This window comes from Oreochromis niloticus, linkage group LG1, assembly GCF_001858045.2.
Source record: "Oreochromis niloticus isolate F11D_XX linkage group LG1, O_niloticus_UMD_NMBU, whole genome shotgun sequence".
Taxonomy (NCBI): domain Eukaryota; kingdom Metazoa; phylum Chordata; class Actinopteri; order Cichliformes; family Cichlidae; genus Oreochromis; species Oreochromis niloticus.
This window is the reverse complement of record NC_031965.2, coordinates 27,655,356-27,677,896: the sequence shown is the minus strand read 5'-3', so window position 1 is coordinate 27,677,896 and position 22,541 is coordinate 27,655,356. Positions and strand designations below refer to the sequence as shown.

General features: G+C 38.8%; 1 protein-coding gene across 1 annotated transcript in view; it reads left to right on the top strand.

The window, feature by feature from the left end:
• Positions 1 to 22,541, top strand: part of nfatc3a (nuclear factor of activated T cells 3a) — a 58,947-nt gene that overhangs the window by 5,849 nt on the left and 30,557 nt on the right. Inside the window, exons 2-3 of the mRNA XM_003437617.4 lie at positions 10,792 to 11,974; positions 17,679 to 17,841. Of these exons, the coding sequence (XP_003437665.1) occupies positions 10,792 to 11,974; positions 17,679 to 17,841 (1,346 nt within the window). The remainder of the gene's footprint in view (positions 1 to 10,791; positions 11,975 to 17,678; positions 17,842 to 22,541) is intronic.

The window sequence follows — 22,541 nt, the reverse complement described above, 5'->3', positions numbered from 1 at the left end:
CTTGAAAGAATCTGAATGTAGTAGAAATAAGTCTCTTGGTAAATAAGATGACATTTTTTCAGCTTGTCAGTTATAGAACTTTTTTTCTTTGTATCCTAAAACTAAATGCCATTGTGCAATAATTGAAAGTGGCCATATAAGAGATTTGCATTTGATGGTTTCACAGAATGACTTAAAACATACTTTATCGATAGCATCTAATAAGGTAAGCATGTCAGTAGTTAGATAATATTGTTGATATTTTTTTCATGAATAAGAATAAAACCACCCATCTTATAGTATGGTAAAGTATTTACTCAATTTTCTTAAAAAAAAGTACCGCTTACCCTTTTTGTGGCCAAGTGTGTCGTGTGAGGTGATTGAGAAAAATATTGGTGACTATTGGGTTATGTAGGTCATGATTATGTGGTGGCCTCATTGGGTGTTAGAGGTGATATGAGGCAGAGGGAAGAAGTGCCCTTTATGGGTGGCAGAGTAGTAGATCCAGTGTGGAGGTGTCTGGCTGTCTGCCCAGACATGCCATGTGGGCTTCAGATGGCTGGATGAAATGAAAGGAGAGAGGGGCACACACTCTCTAGCTGCTGCTGATCACGAACCGTTTACTTTGCGTAAACCTTTTCTTTGTTTCTTTTTTTTTGTATTCCACATGTGCTGGCTGTTTTTCTGTGTGTTTTCTTGTCTTACACATTAAAAGAAGTTTTTTTTGTGGTTTGCTGGTAGCTGACATACCAGCACACAGAATAGTAGACCTGCCATCAGGACAACTAAAGCCTCTCGCTGCTTTCTCAGGATATGAAAGAGACCACCAGTGACATCAGAGAGACTGAACTAGGCTAATGAAATCTCCAGATGCCAGCCGTCACCACAGCCACTTTGACTAGTCAGGTTTGTTCTGTTAATGGGCTGTGACATGTTTCGTACCTGTAGGATTGTGCGTGTCATGCTTAAATGTGACGAAATGTCAAGTCAAATCTTTATCATAATGAAATGATCAGATTGGAAGCAGCTAGTGAAGACAGCTTTTTTGCCCTTATCTGTGTTGTTGTCATTGCTGAGCTTCTGTGAACCAAGAGCGTGATCCTTTCAGTCCTTGTCATGGGAAAGACTGAAAGACTGAAATTACATCGCTCTCATGGTGGACTATTTTGAGCTCCCAAAGAGAGTGGCAGAGGGCAGGCGGCAGGTTCTAGTGACTCGTCCGTACTTAGAGCAAGAGAACCCCTCTTGTCCCTCCAGCCTTCAACTTTTTACTGCTCAAACACTTTGCGATCTTAAGGAGGAGAGAAGTGGAAGAATGCTGTGTGCCACAATGTCAGGTGAGTGTGTGCCGGCACTCCCAGACTCTGCCCAGGTGTGTTTTGAGTGTGTGTTTTTGTCTAGACTAAAAGTCACTCAAACAGGTGTCATCACAATAAAAAGTGTCATGATATTTGTTAGAAATAATATTAAACTTTCTTTGGATAACTGAAGGAGGCATTGCATTTTTTGGTTAACTTAGAGAAAAAGGTTTCATCTGAGCTTAAAATATGTTCATCAGCTAATTTTGCCAGTTAATTTTTTGTTTGCACCTTTTCACCTTTACTATGTTAATTTCTATTGGGCCTGAAACTTTTTATTTAGGACATAATTTAATATTTGAATATTTAATTTAAATTTTTAAGCTTTTTGGTCAAACAAAGTTTTTATTATTTCTGAGGAAGTCAAGTATTTTGTTCAGTTGGTGACAGTTTTTAATCTCGAGGCAGTAATATCTCTATGAAAATGGAGGTCAAACATCAGTCATATGTGAAGTCAACATGTAGAGTAAGATCACCACGTGGGTGCCCCCCAACCCTACTGATTTAAGAGGTTCCTAGCACCTTGTGTGATGAATGAGACGTTTGTTTCCTGGGGCGAGGCATGAGCAACTATGTATGGCATCTGTCTAGTTTAAATTTAGTGTAACTGAAGCTACCGCTGGCTGCACTGTATCAACATGTCGGAGACTGCATTACCCCAGAGAGAAAGCTGTTGTACTCCAGCATCTAGTTTCATTTATTTTCTGTCTTTCTACTGTCCGCTTTTGTCATGAGGTGTGGCTTGCTGCATCAGGATTTGGGTGGTTTAAATCCCACTTTATTTTAGGCTGTCCCTCAAAGCCATATTTCAGTCAGTGTCTGGTAATGGAAGCTCTACTAATTCAGTTTCTCCTAAGTCCTCCTTCCTGTTTTTAATGATCAGGTCTAGACCAGATGATCAAACTATTAACTTATCAGTAGTAGAACACTTCCCATAAATGAGAAAATGACTTGAAGCTAACCAAAAAAAGAAGACTTCTGGAGTATTGGTAAAGTTTTCAATAGGCAGCCAATGGGCTGAGTATACTTACTCTACTAGATGTAGATCTATGGAATGCAGACCATGTGCACTTTGACAGATGGGCTAAACAAAATTTAACAATTGCGAATCGAGATTGTGGTAGTATAATCACTTGTCGGGTTGTTATGTAAACCTCTGGTGCCTTAGGCCAAAAATCAATAGTAAAATTTTTACTTAGCACAATTTGGCTCTGGCTATGTTAAAATAAATTGTGTATACACTGTCATATGAAGAATTATTATAGTACTGTTAAAAGGTGGTGGTACACACTGACACACAATGCGGTGTAAATATTCTATCTGGTGATTTTCATTTGACATGAAAAATGTCTTTTTTAGGTTGCATATGACTATAAACACAATTTTGGGTTGGTATTTAAAAAGGTTTAACTTTGTAGAGCTTTGAAAAAGATGTGAAGGAAGTGTTTCTAGGTTTTGACTTCTATCTGGATATATAACCACTTCCATTTGTGTTTTTTGAAGGGGAAATTGCTGTTTTCCTGTTTGCTCCTTGATTATTTCCTGCTAGTTTTTCTCTCTCTCTTTTTTTTTTTTTTGGCCTGATTTCAAGCTGATGATAAAGAGTAACATGGATGTTGGAAGGCTCTCCCGAAAACAGAGCTGTTGGACCCTTTCCTTGAGGGTACGCCACTCTTATCATGTCATTTCTTCTATCTGTGTGAGGAAAAAAGGGAATGAGAAATGGTTCTTTTGCTACAGTAGTGTAATTTACTTATGTGTTAAGGTGGGTCAAGGCCTACAGGTTTAGGTAGACACTTTTGAGATTAAGAATGTGTTTGGATAATCCAGAAACAAACCACGTACAAAATAAATAGATGGCTTTGAAGAATTTAGTTCCTTGTACTAGTGTAGTGTACTAATGCCAACTCTTCCATCTCTATCTGCTCAGTATTTCTCCTCACACACTATGCCTTCTGTGCTTTCTCCTTTTCTCTGTGTGTGTCTTTCACTTGCTTGCTCTGTTCTTTTCTCTCCCTCTTCCATGCTCTTTTTCTCTCATGCTCCCTCTCCCTAGTTGACTTTTTCAGGCACATGCACAGTCAGCTCTGACAGATTGTTTAAATGTCACCCCTGCTAGCAGTAGCCTCTGATGTTATCTCCTCTGGGTTATTGCAGGCCATCATGCAGCTAGCTTTCCTGCTCCACTGAAAACCAATACGTGCCTGTATCATCAGCAAGCTTTTGTGATTACATGTATATAGACATAAAAAACTGGTTGTTTAGAGCAGTGAAGTTAAAGGGGAACTTTAAACATGCATTTTGAGATAAAGGATGAACCTCTTTACTCAAAAACTTGTGATTACATGCAGAACTGGTCACTTAGGGCAAAGCTACTGTGTGTTTTTGGCAATATTGAGAACATTATTTGAAATTACTTGAATTTTACTTATTGACTACAGAAACATGCAAATATTACACTTTAAGCTTACATTTTTAAAAGTTTATTTTGCAGATCTTCACCTGAAGACTTAATTAAATTTGTAAATAAAAAAACTGAGACACATGAGGATGTCTGCAAGTACAGGATGCAAGACAGGAGATGAATGGCAATCATCTAGCATAGCTCACCGCACTAACTGAAGTCAGCAATCCAAGACTAGCTGAAGTACTGTGATGCTATGGTCAGGTCAAGGTGGTCATGTTTAGGCGCGTTTCTGACTTGGCGCCTAACTCTTACTCCCACACACTCTGTTGAGATGCACTGTTGGTTCCTCAGCCAAGCACTTTCATCAAATGTGTGATCCTGTGGTTCCTGTCACACTGAGCAGGGTTAGTCTTGCAACAACACATCAGTAAGGTAAAGTGAACCTGTCTCACCATGGTTTAACCCCTGCTTGTGTTCCCTGTTATTTGGTGAACAAATCAATGCTTTGTGAGAGCAAAACCCCCAACTGCATATTTGAAGGGAGTGTGCTGTTTTATAAAAAAAAAAGACAAAAATGTGGTACTGTGACTGTTTTATGTTGATTTTGTTCTTTTTGTAATAATAGTTGGATATCATAATTATGATTTGCACATGCAACAGGCTAATTAGTTTTGTTGTTTGGCTAGTTTAATTTTCTTTAGCACTGCATTTCTCAAGTTCTTCAGTTTTTAATTATAGTTTGTAAATCCGTTTTATATATGAAATTTACATTAAGCATTTCACTATAAGTTAGTCTAATAGGTACACAAAGTATTAACCATTAATGAGAGCTTTTTGTAGTATTAAATAAATGTCCCCCAAACACAGTTAGCAATGTGTTTGAGGTGGATCTTGGTACTGTGGTGAGTATTTAGTTCAGGTGGTTACTTGGCACTCTGTGTTTATCCCATAATGTTATCTCAGCATGAGGTTGTTAATTAGGAGCTTAATTTAGCTGCCGGCATATGTTAACATTGGCTTAGCCTTCCATTGTTAAGCCTCTGCTGGCTGGTGAGTCTTCTGTGACAGCAAAGGAAGGCTTTTTGATGTAATCTTAACATAACATTACAGGATAAGACAGTAGCACGGCTCTGCTGATGCAACATTAAAGCGAGACTCCTTTCTGAATATTATGCTTTATACGTATATTTTACTTCATGACTCCAGATAGATCCAGCCTGCCTCATTGTTCATAATATCTTCATTTCTCTTTTGCTCCATCTCACTAAATATTATGTGGACATATACCCAGCAACCTACGCAAAGAGAGATGTCTAGTAGATTTGGCCCAAACACATTCAAAAAGGTTTGGAGCCATAGGCATAGACCAGCCCTGACAATATGATTGTGCAAGTGCGTCACAGACGATGTGTTTAGAAATGCTGGCAACCAGCCAACTGCAGATTTCTTGGAAGACCCAATAGGAAATCCTTAAATTCACTTTTTATGAGCTCTTCTGGTAATTATAGTAAAAATGAGTTTGAATCCAGAAGTTAAAAATATAAATAATGTTTTTAATCTACATTTTTCTTAAAAATTTATAAAACAGTTGTTGCCAAATCATTGTAAATTGTTCACCTAAACTGAACAAGGTGTTTTGATTTTTCACGACTGGTTACAGTCATTAAGTTGCAGTTAGTTGCTAACTCAGTTTTTGGTATCACAGCAAATTAGGCCTACTAAATCCCACACATTGAAGTGCTACATGTTGGTTAAATGTAGAAAAAGGACTGATATCAGATATATAATCTGTATCTGTGTTATAGATAGTTGATAGATGTCTAAAATGTTGAAAGAAAAAAAGGAAACGGTTAAAACAATATTTCAGCTTTGTACATTTAGATTTTTTACTTTTTACTATACATAGAGTTGAAATTTTTTTTAAACTCTTTTTAAATATGTTAATTGATCATTTCACTGATGTATATGGTGCAGTTCATGGCATGTTGGCACACTTGCTCTGGTCCATTGATCAGCAGCTCTTGAGGAGAACTGAAAGAGGAGACTGGGCAAAACACAAAGATCTCTGTACAGGGGATGTAAGCAGAGCCTGTTCTAATCAACCTGCTTGCCCACCACAAAGGGAACCCTGGCTTAGATTACCCTCCTGCTCCAGCACCACATGCTTTTGGGTCTAGTTGGTAACCTAAGACAACAATATGTATTAGTGCACACGCACAAACACATGCAAAGATCGCTCATATACCCATTCAATAAGTGCAAAAAAGCACAGGAAGGCACAGAGACACAACCACAGGCACACAGGAACGTACACACATTCATACACCACCCACTCGTTTATACCCATAGACTTGCACATAAGCACAAAGAGAGGTCGAGAGAAAGATCTTGGGCGCACCAGCAGAGACTTGCAGCAATGAGCAATGAGTTTGTCATCTTCTCTGGGGGAGACAAATCCTTCCCTCTCTCTGTAGTAAACTAGACTTTCTGAGAATGTGGGCCTGTGTGTCACTGCTGGTCACAAGACCCTGACACACTTTGTGTGCAGTGAAAGCAGGAGGCGGGAGGGACAAAGTCTCTGCGGATTATCCCCCAAGTGAGAATCCCCATGCAGTGTGACGGTCAGCCAGAGGCCCGTTGAGCTTCCTGTCAAGGAGCGAATACCACTATTGCCAGTGGATCAGGCTGCTCCCTGTGGTTACTGTAAAAACACAGTGGCCTTGGTGGTGTGTCAAAAACATCCACCATTCCATGCTTCACTGAAAGATCTCCCAGTGAGGTGGAGCTATTATTAGCTTAGGTACAGCAAAGCCTCTTAGAGATCTTTATTTAACCAGATTGCCTGTCTAATGTATGGACACTTGAGGAGTTTGTGACGCACAGGGCTTTCAGGAACAGGGTAGAGGCTTTGCAACCAGTGCCATTGATAAAACAACAATGCTACTACTGTCCTGCTCCTCTCTTCTCCTCTGGTCTCCTCTCCTGTCCTCTCCTGCCCCACCCTGTCCTACTCCCCTTAAATGACTGGGGTTTGGCTCCGACAAGGGGGTTCCCCACCGCCCACCGGTTTCCTTGCACTGGAAGGTTTTAGGTAGCAGGCTAATCTTAACTCAAAGCAAGGAAAGGGCTGTGAGCCAGGTAACATTGTCGCCCCCGATCTGACCCTCATCTGCTACTTATTTATTCACAGTCTATTGAGGTGGATAAAAATACACAGAAGTGTAACAGTTGATAAACTTTCTTACCTAATTTTTACCTGTAATCTAATAATAAATAAGCTACTATAGAACACAGAGAAGAGCTAATATGATAATCACCATTAAAAGATATAAATTTGAACTTTGAACAACTGTGGTGTAACAGTTCTATAACTGAAGTTAACGAACTGTTACACCACTGATACCGTAGGACTACCTGGCAGAGGGATTTCTCATTTGTCATCTGAGGAGACTGAGTCATGGACTTTTCTAGAGACAAGTTGCTCTCATTACTTTCACCAGGCCAACACAGACACCTAATGGAAAGTCCAAGACTCCCTCACAGTGTTTTTTTTTTTAAGTATCTTGAATACAAACAAGATCCAAACAAAGCAGTTATGTTTGGATGAACATAATTGCATTATTAATGATTATGATTTATGTATTACATAATTAAATTATGTTAGGGGAGCATTAAAGTGCATTTCTGCCTACTTGGGTTTAGCTAGAATTCTTTTAATTTAAAAGTCACCTTATATTTATCAGATAACTTCCATTGTCTTTATAGTAATAAACAAGCTTAGCCTTCATGGACCTAAGTTTAACAAAAAACCAAAAACCAAAAAACTCAGTACGTAATAGTATAGTAGTAGTAAGTTGGGCACAGTAAAAGGTTAAGTTGGTATAATGTCAGACTTGTGGGCATATTTTGTGGCAATGTTCACACCGTTTCTCATAATTTGTGTGAGTAGCACAAAGACAGCAGCTGATTACCATTCAGCCTCTGGAAATGGCTGACCCTATTTTTAAAATTAGTTCATTAGCTTGTGTTATTTGCAAAACCCAGACAAAAGAACTAGAGGATTCAAAAGACAATAAGCAGTCAGTTTACAACTTCCATGACTGTTATGTAGCAATTTAGCAATTGCTAGTATAACCAAGCCCTTTAGCATTTAGCATAGCCTTACCGACTGCAAAAGCTAATTTCCTGATTTGTGGTGATAGCTTATGTTCTTGTTATGGCAGGAAAACACTACTACATTATTTGAGTGCAATGTTACATTTTCCTTTGCTTTCCTGGCCTGTATGGTGTTAAGCAACAGCACCTCCTCAGAGAAGCAAGAGGAAGGTATATTTTTCTTAGACTATTCTCTTCTTTCCATTTGGTACCTTCTTTCCTGTCCTTCTCTTTTAAACATTTTTTGTTTATTACAGTTAACGCAAATCGTACTCTACTCTAAACAAGGCCGTGTGCTACATTGCACTGATATTTATATATCTTCTCCTGCCTTATCCTATTTCTCTGTAATTTTACAATTGTGCGGTGTAGATATTTGAGAATAAAAAACCCTCCTGCAATATTGTCCTGGACAATATAGGCAGCAGTTCAATAAGAAGTAGTAACATACATTAATAATGCACCCATAATTCCACAAAAGTACCACATACACAAAGACCATGCAAGTCTTCCAAGCTAAGGTAAAAGCGTCAGAATAAATATAAATATTTTAATATGCAAGTGTTAGTTGATATTGGAAGAAACAAAGATACTTTTGTATTTACACTAATCATCATTACTGTGCATAGTTGAACATTTTTGCAGCCCAGACAAAAGAACAAACTGCAGTCACTAAAGTTTCTGTACTCTGTCATTTCACAGTTGAGGTTATCAATGAATCAGAGGATACACTTTTTCAAATTAGAACAGCTTCTTCCTCCTCCTTCTTCTTCTTCTTCTTCTTTTCTGTTGTCCTTCTCTTGCTCTCTGTCAGTCAGATGTTGTCGTCAGAGGATACACTGCTGGGTCTTGTGACAAGCAGGCAGGGCCTGTGAGAAGCCGAGCAGCTATAAATAAAAGGCTTGCTGCTGCTGCTGCCACTTTTGTTGCTGTTGGACACAGATGGCAGGCAAAATCATGGATCCATACTCTCTTTCCAAAATTATTTTGCTTTCTATAAACTTCTTCAAAACTGGCCTTGACATCTGATTTGACAAACCTGTCATACCGCTGTTATCGGTCCATCACTTAAAGAGGAAATATTTATGAGAAGTCCCAATTTAAGGTCGTTCTATCTGTGTTTGACAATTTAACAAAGATTTAAGTTTTGTTATAGCCTTGATTCCTGTTTCAAATCTAAGAAAGCTGTATTTTAGATGGGTAGGTACATTCAAGGAATATGGGGAAGTGTTTTGTAATGATTTCACAACCTTATCCTGTACAGGCTACAGTGTGGTTTCAGCTAAGCTTACTCATTGATGTCGTATTTGAATGTTTTGCAGTTTAAGTGATGTAAATCATTGTATTTTTTTTTTTTTTTATGTTTTTACTTTTACACTAGAGTAGACCTTGTACTCATAATAGAATGAAGGCTTTAGAGAAAGTCTGATGTTATATGATGCCTACATTGTTTTAATTTGTTCATCTTCATTGAATATGCACTTTTTGTAAAACTTTTTTTTGTGTGGTAAAATATAGTACTATAGAAGTTCTTAGTTTTGAACTTGCCTTTTCTGTCTTTGACCATGGGAAAGAAGTTTCATAGTTGACTTGTAGAAGTTACTTCAAGCAAGTAATTGACAGGTAATAAGAAGCCCTTAAAATATGTATTTTACAAGTACACATGAAGCAAGCCAGCAGCACCCGCAAAAGCAGTAATGACTTTGAATGTGTCGCCACAAGAAGTGTTGCGACTGTTCATGTAAAATTAGATGGAAGGGCCATGCTTAGTCTTTCAACTGATAAGCCAGGCTTGAGGTTGGTAAATGATGCATGCTAATATGTGTGCGCGGAGGTTAGATTTCAAATTCTTGTGGTCGTCTTCTCAAAATGACCCAGGACTTTGGCTTTCCTGCCTGTCAAACTAAATTAGGATCTAATAACCAGAAGGACCAGCAATTTAAACATTAAGACTGAGTCTCATCGTTTTAAGTATGGTCTTTTTTTGTCTTGCATCCAGCCAGCAATTCAAAACTTTGTTTGACTAAGACTTGTCATTGAGTAATTTTTGGTTGACTGTTAGAAGACAGAAGTTTCATAAGCAGAAACTTTGCAAATGAAGCCAGTGAAGGTTTTTATATGTGACAGCATCTCTGCAAATGCAACACATGTGAAACACTAAGAGGATTTGGGGGGTACTCCAAAGGCAGCAGTAGAGCATAGCAATGGAAGTTTATTGATAAACTCTAACCAAATAGTGCCAATGCACACAATTGGCTCTCATCTATTTGTTTGTGTGTGGGTGTGTTTGTGTGTGTATATGCTGGCTGTGCCGGATGACCTTTGGTATAAATAGCCTGCCGGCACTAGTTGTGATGACAGCCGACAGCACGCACCGTTGTGTGAACTTGTTTCCTGAGTAGTGCTGTTCATCGGTTATCCCTCTTGGAATGATGCCTGTATGACTGTCTGCTACCCAGCAACACCCTGACATCTAATTTCCTGAAACTGGACTCAAGCACAAACTCAGGAGACAACCACACAAATTACCACATAACCTCATTTTTAAAATTTGGGTGACCACAAAAGGGGTTTGTGTGTATTCCTTGTAGTGAATAGTTATTTGAAAACAAGAGTGGAGCAGGCTAAATTCACTTACTAATACTAGGATAACTGTATTGTCAGCCAGTGGACACATTGCATCTCTTTTTATTCCTTTTAAATGTAACAGACCAGGAATTCAAGAATTCTCACAGTGTCTTGGTTCCTTTAATTTTGACATTTTAGTTTTGGTGCTATAGTCTGAGTTTGGTCAGTTTGGTCGACCTGGTTAAGTCGTAGTCAGGAACATGTACAGGAAAACCCAATAGACACACTGCTATATCCTAATCTTCTCTTCCTTTCTTCTCATAGATCTGGAGCCTGATGACAACACATCATTTTATATCCTGAATGTGGGCCAGCCCCAGTCTGTGGTCACTAACCACCAGTCTATGAGCTTGCCTCGCCATGGCATGGCATCTCACTCCCCGATCATCAACACTTCACGCCTTCAGACACAAAAACCAGGATCTGAGCCCCCAAGCTATGATACACAAGACTCTAAGTATGGTACCTCCCCCATGCTGCCTTCTGCTCCTGTGGAGGCACCAAAGGCCTTTGAGTGTCCAAGTATCCAGATCACATCCATCTCCCCAAGCTGCCCGCAGGAGATGGATGCTAACGAGGAGGATCTAAGGGCCAATGGCCCTGATGGGGACTACCATAGTGACAGGCCCTTGTCCAGAGACCACCTGTATTTGCCACTGGATCACTCCTACCGGGATTCTTCTCTCAGCCCTAGTCCATGCAGCAGCCTCTCATCTAGGAGCTGGTTCTCTGATGCCTCCTCTTGTGAATCATTTTCACATGTCTATGATGATGTTGACTCAGAGCTGAATGAAGCAGCAGCCCGCTTTAACCTGGGCTCCCCTCTTACTTCCCCGGGCTGTCCCTCTCCTCAAACTGGTGGAGGTGGAGTTATGGAGGAGCAGCCCCACTGGCAGCACCACCAGCCCACATTTGTGCACCAGTCCCACTCCATCAGCTTGTCTCCTAGACAGTCGCCCTGCCACTCGCCACGCACCAGTGTCACTGATGAGAATTGGCTCAGCCCACGTCCACCTTCCAGGCCTTCCTCACGTCCCACCTCACCCTGTGGGAAGAGGCGTCACTCTAGCGCTGATATTTGCTATCCTGGCTCTTTATCTCCCCATCACTCACCCACACCCACACCGGGACCTTCACCTAGGGGCAGCGTGACAGAGGACACTTGGGTTGGCAGTCCTTCTTTAGGCATGTCACCATTTCAGTGCTGCCCATCAGAGGCAGACATCCCTTCCAAGACCAGAAAGACCTCACAGGACAGAACAACTATGCAGACGGGAAAAGGGGAACTGGGACTAGATGACCAGGGAAATATGTCTCCTAATCTAGACTCCCCTTCAGACGAGGCCTTGCACAGCTTGAAGAAGGATGGGCCTGCCGAACAGTTCCTCTCGGTGCCCTCGCACTTCTCATGGAATAAACCCAAGCCTGGTCATACACCTATATTCAGGTAAATATGTTAATGTTAAAGGAATGAAAGCAGAAAGAAGTGAATGATTGTCACATAACAATTTAAATTCAAATGTATTCAAATGCTGTGGAAAAGTCTGTGGGAGATAAACCGTCTGGGGAAAAAAAAAATCAGTTGAGAGCAAGGGGTAATTCTCCATCTCGTTAAAAGAAGTTTCTTTTATAATATCCTTATGTTTTACTTACTGTTTGTTTAGAAGAAAAGACCCTTTCAGACGTGGGACACCAGGGTTTTTCCTGGCAGAACACTAACCCTGTACATGTAAGCAATACTGCTCCCATGGATAGACACTAACCTTTGGGTAGTGTCTATACATGTAAGGAATACTGCTCCCATGGACTGGATTTTAATGACACTTAAGAAACTGTATTACCTTCCTTAACATTTTTGGACATTTTATGAACAAGGGTGATTTTTTTTTTTTTTAGACATTTAGCGTTGGTCTAACTCTGACAGAGTCACTCTACACATTCTCAGCATTTTCTGTGTCCAAATGAGTTGTTCGACTTATGGGATGTCATCCTCAGTGTAGTGTAGAAATACTTTTGAACATTTAGGACTTTGTGTTATTATTGCTATTAGCAGAGTCTCTCTGCCTCTCTCTCCATGGTGTAGGATTTGGAATAACAAATATTAGCTATGAATTAAGGCCACAGATAACTAGAATAGGATATGCTTAAATAAAATACATTCTCACAACAGCAACTGACAGATATACATGAGAGGCATGTGTGTGCCTTTCGTGCATCTCTGTCCATGCAATTGAATGCAGTATGGACTTGTTTTGGTGTTAAAAGTAATAAAAATGTGATCTGCTGCGATTTCTTTTGTGACTTTTACAAAGATTTGACCAAGGTACTCAATTGTACATATGTCATTAATATTAGAATAAGAGATTCTTTGTGGATGGCATCCAAAATTGCCAGGTGACGTGGCGATAGCTGTCCCTTTATCACCATTTTGTGAATTATTAATTTGATCACCACTTTGTAAAGCAGCACGATGTCAGTCTTAAAAACACTTAGTAGGCCAAGGTTAATCCACAGACCTGAGTGGTGAATGTTTTTATGAGTGTTGTGAGCTGTCATAAAATTTGAAAGCCTAGTTCTCTCGGTGAGAACTGTAAACTCTACAGTGCAGCAAATTTGAATCATGGTGCATGGTATATGAATAATAGGACTGTGGGTGGCACTCTGTAGATCAGTATGGGCCATAATGAGGGAACTTTGAGCAATATATTAGCATTACAGACGTGACAGTGGTGTAACACTGTGTGCGTGTAAGGAAACGCAGCATGTATTTAAAAACCTACCAACATACACAGAAATATGAGGCGAAGTGTCCTGTCTGTTCTCCAATGTGTGTAGCAGATGAAGACATGGCCTTGTTTATGTATACTGGCCCCTAGCACTGTAAATCAGCACAGGGCACATATGGCATGAGGGGTACACACAAATACACACACAGACACATCCATAGACATAACACAAATGCTTGCTCACTTAGCCATAACACTATCCAGACAATAATAGGGTCAGATTTATGATGAGTCACAATTAGATTTTTGCACTTTGACCTTCTAAAGGTCTTTTTAGATATGAGATTTGTGACATTAAAGGCTCCATGAATCTGTGAAAGGGGCAAAATTAATGCAGACACAGGTAAGTAAATTTTTTCCATGGTTCCATTGAGACATTTCCACGATGTTGATGAAATTAGCCACGCACTTAGGTACGCAGTGAAATTTTACAGCATATCAGTTAACATGTCAGAGTCTTATTAACTGGTGGGGATATAGTTTGGTAATTCATTTGGTAATTATTCAAGTAGTGATGAATATGACATTTTGGTAAATTTTGGTAAACAGATCAGACAGTTAAACAAAAGTCTGAAGTGAAGTAAACAGCGATTTGCTTTTAGATCCTGATTGGCCCTCGCACATGCTTGGGATAATTTATTATATATAATTATTGGTTATCTCTGTGTTACGTGTATAAATGCACACAAAACTCTCACTTGGGAAAAAATCTAGAAAAAAGACATTTATAAATCCTTTGTAGCAAAAAATTAACTTTATTTCCTCTTGATTTTTTTGTCAAAATTTACATTTGTTTTGTTAGTTAATTGTCCTGTCACAGACTCTGTCTTTATCAAGGATCACGGTTTTAAATGTCACTAAAATGTGCTGCACTTTGCGCCGTGTATAATCTCGCAAATACACACAGTATCAGATTAGTTCGTAGAGTTTGGCTAACCTTAGCAGTGTTAGCAGCAGTACCCTTGATTTCATTCACGCTAGTGTATACAAACTGGTGCAGAATATCACTTCGGTTTATGTTCGGTTTACTTTCTCTCTCACTTGTTTACAACTTCAATTTGCAGGAGGATAGACTGAGACATAGCCGTGTGTCAGAATTGCAGCCCCAGTAATGGCCAGTAGTACTATAATATCTTTGTACAGGTCACTGCAGTTGTAAGTTAATAAAATAAGAATGTACATTTAACCAACTGGTATTTCTGGCACCGACTAGCGAGGGCAGCAGCATTTCTCAACAAATGTCTGGTTGCTAGTCACACATGCCATTAGTCTTCATGATTAAAGACTTTATGGTAAATTTAAAAGTTAAAAGAAACATTTAAATTAGAACTGGGTGATAAAATGAAAACTCATTAGCAATATAAAACATTGTCAGTATAAAGTCCATCCATATGTGAGCCTCACTGCCTGTTTCATTGCGATAGTATTGCATTTCATATGGCCTTTATTCTCTTTGGAGTTTTTCTATTTGTGTGTTTTTTTGACAATAATATAAAAATACTCATGTTAAGTTGCCTTCATGCATAAACATCTCAGTCAGTAGCAGTGTTTTGAACAGATGTCCCACATGGAATGAAAAATTAGCGGGGAGTTGACACTTGCTCTTACAAAGAATTTTGTCATGCTCTACTTCCTGAGCTGTCTGCTGTGACAAATTGATGTCATTCGTAACATAAGCTTTATTTTAAGCAAAAGGTCCGTTTTACTTGGTGATAAATGTTTCGTGTGCAGCTCCTCCCAGTAAACAGCAACAACCAATAGATTAGATTTTTTTTTTTTTTTTTACAAAAGATGAAAGTAACAGAAAGGACAAATATGAAAAAAGTAATAGAACTCGCATAAAAAATTATTTTAAAATTGAAGGGATCAGTAGAAATGGCATTATTGTTTGAAGGTCATGCATTTTATACTTGCTGCTAAATCGTGGACAAGGCCATTAAGATGTGCTGAATTAAAGTAAGAACTTGCAAATAAAATATTATTAGACTGTGCAATTTTTGCAGCTTGTGTGGATGGCAAGAATACCTCATTATATGGAAAGGATGAAATTGTGACCATGGAGGCTATAGCGAAGACTGGGTGGGTTGTGGGAATGTTATTGGATGAGGAGCACCTACACTATGGCTTAGACATTTGAGAAAGGTTATGCTATGTCAGAACAGAGGCCACTGCCCTGCCTCGTCACAAGCTCATATTTCCTCTGTCCTCCTCTGCTCCTGTCACCATAGCAGCCATGCAAACCCACACTACGTCGGTGGTTATGTCATGGCTACTAGGAGGAAAACATAAGGGTTGGGATGCCTCTGTTACACCGTGTGGGAGCTTCGGTATTGTTACATGCTCTCAGTCAAATTCTAGTTTGAAAATTAAACTACTGAGATTGGCAAACTGATGATTTTGAAATTGACATGGTGCTACAATTTATTTATTTATTTTTTAATTTATGATAGCACCAAGACAAAATAACCTATAGTAAGACAGGAAGGAAGAAGAAAGAAAAATAAGTAAACAAAATCAAGCATTGCTGAAAGAGTGTTTCCATGTGCAACATTGCACCATACATATGATTGGCACATCTTTGTGTAAGAAGTTACATTTTAAAGTGGTAGGAGACCCTGTATAGCATAGCTCAGTTGGTGTGAAATCAAAGGCTTCGGTTAGCTGGAAAAAAACATTTATATAATATCCGAGACTTGCCTTTTTACTCTAAAAATAAGGCTTCCTTGTGGGCTTATGTTGTTTGGTAGTTTAAGAAGTGAAACGGCTCCACTGAAAGCCTGACTCACATGTCCTTAATTCAGTCTGATCAGACTGCTCGTGAGAGGCATCTGAAAATGGAAAAGTGAGTCGGCCATACTGGCTAAAACTTTACAAACTTTCCTCTAAAATTATTTGGGCTGTCAAAATTCTGTCATACAGTTTAGAGTAAATTTTGATGCTCGAAGGCTGCACCGTGTTAGTAGCAGACAAAAAATTCTAAAATGGGGCACTGCAGAAAGAGCTTACAGTGGTGAGTACTCAGGCACAGATCACATATAAAACTTACTTACACCTGTAGCTGTCTAAAGTACTGAGACAGTAACTGATTCAGTCCTTTAATGCCCAGCTGCATGTATTCACATGCATCTGAATACGTGTGTTGTACTACTGAAAGAAAAAATAACGTGACACACAAACAGTTCAAGGTGTGGCAGTGGATTGAAATGTGACTTGCACCAATTCAGGACAAAAACGATTGGGTTTAAAAAAACAAACAACACTTATAAAAAACAAAAGAATGTACGTAAACTAATCAAACTAATCACTAATGTCAGTGAATTAAAACTGATAATTTATGTTCTTTATTAGACAGATCTAATACAGTGTTCTTCACCTATAATTGGACTTCGAAAGCAGTTTTTTCTTTCATTATATTGTCCATATGTCAAAATGTGTTTGGGAACGTGGCACTCTACTCTCAAGTCATTATTTTTATTTAATGTTCTTAAAAATATTGAAATAAATCATAATCAAAAACAATACGTGCAGTAATAGACAAATAAAATAAAATTAATGAATAGGCCATGGCTTTGTTGATATTAATGGCTCACAGTGTTTACAAAATGTTTTGGGGATAAACTGCTCTAATGCACTCAAGTGGAGAGACCTAGTTTCTCTGTGGAGAAGGCCATTGAGTGTTTTGTTTTCGAGTGCAGCTGTTCAAATATGATTTTGGCCTACACAGATAACAAAAAGAGGCCCAGAGGAAAAGCACACACAATGCTAGCCCATGTAGTGTGCAGCACATAACATATATACTTCTACAGTATGCACACAGACCCACACACAGATTAATATGCACTGTCTGACACACACTCTTGTCCTACCACCTATTCACTGACCCACACAGTAAACGAATAAAGAGTCAGACAAAAAAAGTCCCTCTTAGGAAATGATTCACCGTTTTAACTCTTAACTTGACCTATAACAAGTGTTACGTTTAAGAACAGGATTCATACATGTGGGTATTCCAGTGATTCACTGTCTGATGGGGCTAAGCACACTGCATTTTATACCCCCATTTTGTACCTGTTGCACCATTTCAGCCCATAAAAGGGGATTACCACTTTTTCAGCCTTTGAATGTCTAAAGACATCTTTAAGACAGATTGCTGTCATCAGTCATTAGCTTTAGATTGTGCTGCTTGACCTTTTATGACTATTAAAATGATTTATCTACATTTAAATAACATAATAAGATTGTGCCCTCTTAAGGCTTAAGCTTTTGGATATTTTGAACAATACAACTCTTACCAAAGCTTTCATGTCTCTGTCTCTCTGTGTGGGTGTGCATGTGCATGCTTGTGGTATTCCCTTCCCTCCTCAGGACCTCCTCACTGCCTCCTCTAGATTGGCCGCTGCCGAGCCAGTTTGGCCAGTATGAACTGAAGATAGAGGTACAACCCAAAGCCCACCACAGAGCACACTATGAGACTGAAGGCAGCCGAGGAGCCGTCAAAGCAGCATCCGGTGGCCATCCAGTTGTAAAGGTAACTCTTCCTGCTACTCAACTTTAAGAAAGGTTATAAAGATATTTACTACTAACAAGCTTAGTGGTGTGTGTGTTGATTGGTTTTTTTTTTTTTGGTACGGAAATCTTGTGGCAAAAAAAGCCAAAATGACTTTTACAGAGCATAAGCTGAGCAAAATACAAGAAATGGTGCCTTTGCCATACTGAGGATTAAATTTCCGTAGCTCAGAACTGATTTATTGTTAACACAATGCTTGCCATGCATTCCTAAACTTATACTTTACATTATCAAGTTCCCATTGTACCAACCACAGTCTAGATGTCAACTCTTGGAGCCTTCATGATTGAAAATAAACATGAAATGGAAAAAAAGGCTGAACCCAACTTTCTAAATTCAGCAGTTGGTAGGAATTTTCCTCTGCTGATTATTGAAATATGTTTTTTCCACATAGCTTGCACAAAGATGAACACTGTGGCTTAAAATTCAAATACCATCTAATGATATAAACCTGACACATCAGTGGCTTAGTTAAAATGGGATCATTCATTGCTTTCACAATGATCTCAGCACCTGCCTATGATGTACTAAGAATCATTGTATGTTATTTGACTATAAAAAAAGTAAGTGTTCAGGCTTGCACCTCAAACATCTGCTGGTTGTAGGGAACGAATACTGGATTCAGGGTGTCAGTTTAGATGTTTGGATGAGTAGATTGTCACACTGACTCTCCCACGAGAAGACTGTCAATCAGTTTGTTGAAGCAGGAAGACAAGCAGGCAGACAAGAGCTGTCACTGTAGCCTGGTCAGCTGGTCTGTCATTTGATAGCACCTGTGAGAGAGTCGGTGAGCCAGCACAGAGCTATGGTGTGCTTTTTACTCAGAGAGAGAGGAAGATTCTCATTAATATTTTAAGGTCCCAGTGACAAGCTTTCTTTGTATGTGATTAATAAAGGGTCTAATGCTTGCCCATAATCATTGTTGCGTAACCTAACAATGACTGAGTTCAGACTGATAGATTGGTTGGCAGTCCAGTCATCCCAATGGGATTGCCTTTACCAGCTTGTGCTACAGTGCCACGTACATCATTTTTTGTTTTTGGACTGTGGTACTAAATAAGCAGTGTGCCCAAACAAAAATACACTTCACAAAACAAGGGCATGCAGACACTGCCATTTGTTGCTTTAGAAACAGTCTATGTCCTTATACATTCACTCATGCAGGCTCCCTTCAGGCCAATCATTAACCATTTCTACCTCAGTTAGACTGAGATTCAGTACAGCCATATGTGACGATGCATAATTTAGCTATCAAATTTTTTCAACCAAGTATTTGCCACGCTTGCCCTCATTTCTCATTCCTAAAGGGAATTGATAACTTACAGTACTTGCTTTGTAGTAGTTAGTGACTAGAGAATATATATATCTTAGGTCTGAGAAGGCAATTTAAAAGTCATTTCCAAACCCAGCAGGAAACTGGTTCGTACTTACCCTCACAGTCAATACAGGTGGTTTTAATATAGTATAAAAGCAACAGACTCAAGTTTATGGACTCCAAACATTTGCTTTGTAATTTTATTTATTTTAAATTTTATTTATTTTAGTTGATTGTGTTATTAGTTTATGTTGAGCTAAGTCTTGACCCAGATTAGAAACCAAAGAACAGTTAAAGTCAAGAAGTAAGCACAGATGATAAGTCACAAGAGAAATGAAATTTATTTCCCCTAGTGTGCCTTATTTAGATGAGCAAAGTTTATAAATCATCTTTGTTCAGTTCTTGATAAATTGCCATACAATAAATCTCCTTCAGAATAATTCTTTGATCTTCACAGATTGCTGCTAAATCTTTCTCAGCATGCCGTTACTGTTTGTATTCAGTAGCAGTAAGCTACCACTGCCAGTGATGAAAATGAAAATCAAATGTGTTTCTGCTAGAACACACTTTCATGATCAGATTTACAAACAATAATGCACTGTCACAGAGAGAGTAAGCAGAGACAGTGTGGGAAAGGCACAGATAACAGCAATGGTGTGGAGCTCCGTGCACAGAGAGAAAATGTGTGGGTGAATCGATTGTACAAGTGAGAAGAATGTGCGAGCGAGTCATTTGTTCGTTTACCTGTTTGATTATACATTCATTGTGACATGAAACTAAAGAAGTCCTTACAAAGATCTCTATTCATCAAATACACATATTCCTTCAATTTTTGTAGTGCATTAGCAGTTTTTTAAAGTTAAAGGTTTTCATGCCTCAACATTCATTACTTGTATTGAACTTTGTTAAAGAAGTGACTTGTTCAATCATTTCACGTACAGAACCCGTATGTCAGTGTAGATATTAAATACACTTGACAAGCAATTAACCATTGTCTTGCACTACTATGAAGACAGAAAGCATCAGCAATTGTCTAGCAGGTCTAACAGTCAGTCTTTGTTTACCAAACATGCACTCCTCTACTGTTTAGTCTCTTTAGCGTCTTTGAATTCACTGTGCAAAAAAACACCTGATTTGAAAGGTCATTTCTTACACTGTCATGTCATTGAAACACATTTACTTCGAAAACCAAAACCACAAACATACACACTTTGTGCTTTGTGTTATTGTTTTGAGAATACACAATAAGATGCTGGACATAAGGGCATACATAAGTTAAATAAAAGCATAGATGGCAAATACAGGAAACATGCAGTCTTATTGGAGAAAATCCCATACAACAGATTCAGTATGTATTGAACACAAGGAATCAGAACATTTGTATATAGCATATTTCCCAGGTGCACTATTTGTGTGAAGTTGTTCCCTGAAGGCAGAATGTCACAGGGTCCACCATGTTTGACTGCATCTTCTCTGCCGAAGAGTTTGAATAGATTTAGATTTATACATAGTTTGTGGTTGTTGTTTTTTTTTTATGTATTTCAAATCCTGCAGACATTAAAAACCCGTCTTCTTTTTGTCACCATTCCCTGCTATATAGTCAGTGCAAGCTCTTCTTCAAAGATAAATACTATGAAACCGCTACAGTTGTCTACTTTCTGTAGATTATATATCATCTGCACTTTGGAAGAGTAAAAGGACTCACACAGTCTTGTAGTGTGATGTCACCAGGTGACGCCATAGTTGCCATCTGGCCATGTTAATGACTTCCCTTTGTGATTGCACTGTTGCACAAATCAGCGCACCACAGAACTGCTGTGTCAACACAAAAAACAATGTGGAGCTGGTGTAGTTTAAAGGATTAAATATGTTTGCCTTACTCTGTTGCAGTATTAGGAGCAGCAGAGTAGGTTATCATATACCGTCTTTGTCTTTGTGTGTTCTTATATCAGTGTCTTCAGTTCTTCTGGGTCTATATACTTACAGATGTCTGAGAGAAAGGCCTATTTTTCTGACCTCTCTTTTAGCAGTTGTAATGTTTTTTGATTTCTTTTGGCTTTTGGGGTTATTGGCTTTATTGTATAATGATTAGTATGAATGGAGAGGGAGAGAAAGAGGGTGGATAAAATGAAGAAAACAGTGGAATCAAACCCAGGCATCTAGTGTGAGAACAGCCTTCAGTACATAGGGGGCACACTCTTGCAAATCTCTCTGTTATGTCATGTAGGCATCTACCAGCTTTTTTGTGTTCTGCCAGTTATTCACATAGTTGGTTGTTTATCTTTAGATAGGAGTCCCAACAGAATTATGAAGGCTACTCTCATATTTATTTTTGTGTGACTGCTGTGTTTGCAAGTTTGAAATATGCTTTTTGTAAACCTATTTAACAACTTTATTTTAAAGTGATATGTTAGTGTATTTCTATTTAGTCACTTAGTCATTGGAAATGAATGAATGAGTGGACAAGATAAGAAGTGGTTTTAGGTCAGTTATTTCAAACCTGGAGTATTGAGCCCCACACACAGGATGTAGCACCTCTTAAGAAGCATAACCACAGAAGAAACGGGTCAGAATAACCACTGGGGAGACCCTGTTGCCTCACTTAAGTGTGAGGGAGCATCATATGTAATTCATCTCACTCTTGCTTACTAAATAAAACATGAGACCATGAATGGTTGCAAATTTGACACCATCTTGGTTTGTTAATATATGTAAAATTTAGGGTTATGGTTTTGATCTGCTGGTTATCACTGATCCTTTGAGAAAAAGGGTCTTGAAGCCTTGGTTTCCTGTCTTCATGCATGGTACCCAGACAAAGAAAGAATGAGTTTTTACATTGATTTATTATAATTGGCATAATTTATAGCTCCATCGAATCTGAGGAATGTTAAATATTCTTATGGAGAGACTGATACTTATGGCTAATTATATAGTTGACCAACTATAGCTTTGTAGTAGCAATTCAAGGTTTTAATCCATAAAGCAGGAATGTGGTAAATCCTACTATCTCAATCTAGTTTCCAACAAAATGGAAATGTAATCATTTTGTCCTAGCAGACAGGATATAAGCTTAAATTCAACGTGCATTCCTCAGACATCTGGGAATTTTCTGGCATAGAATGGGCTTTTTATGGGGATGTCCACACATAAATTAGATTTGTCCATGTTGGTAAAACCAATTAGTCTATTAGGCCACAAAATCACACTCTGCCCACAATCCCAAAATCTAAGGTAGTAGCAACTGATCTCCATCAGTTCATATTACCTATTCTCTTCTGTTAGTATTTGAGCTGCTCCAGCCTGCAGCTTCCCATGAAAGTCACTCCATGACTCACCTCCACCCCAT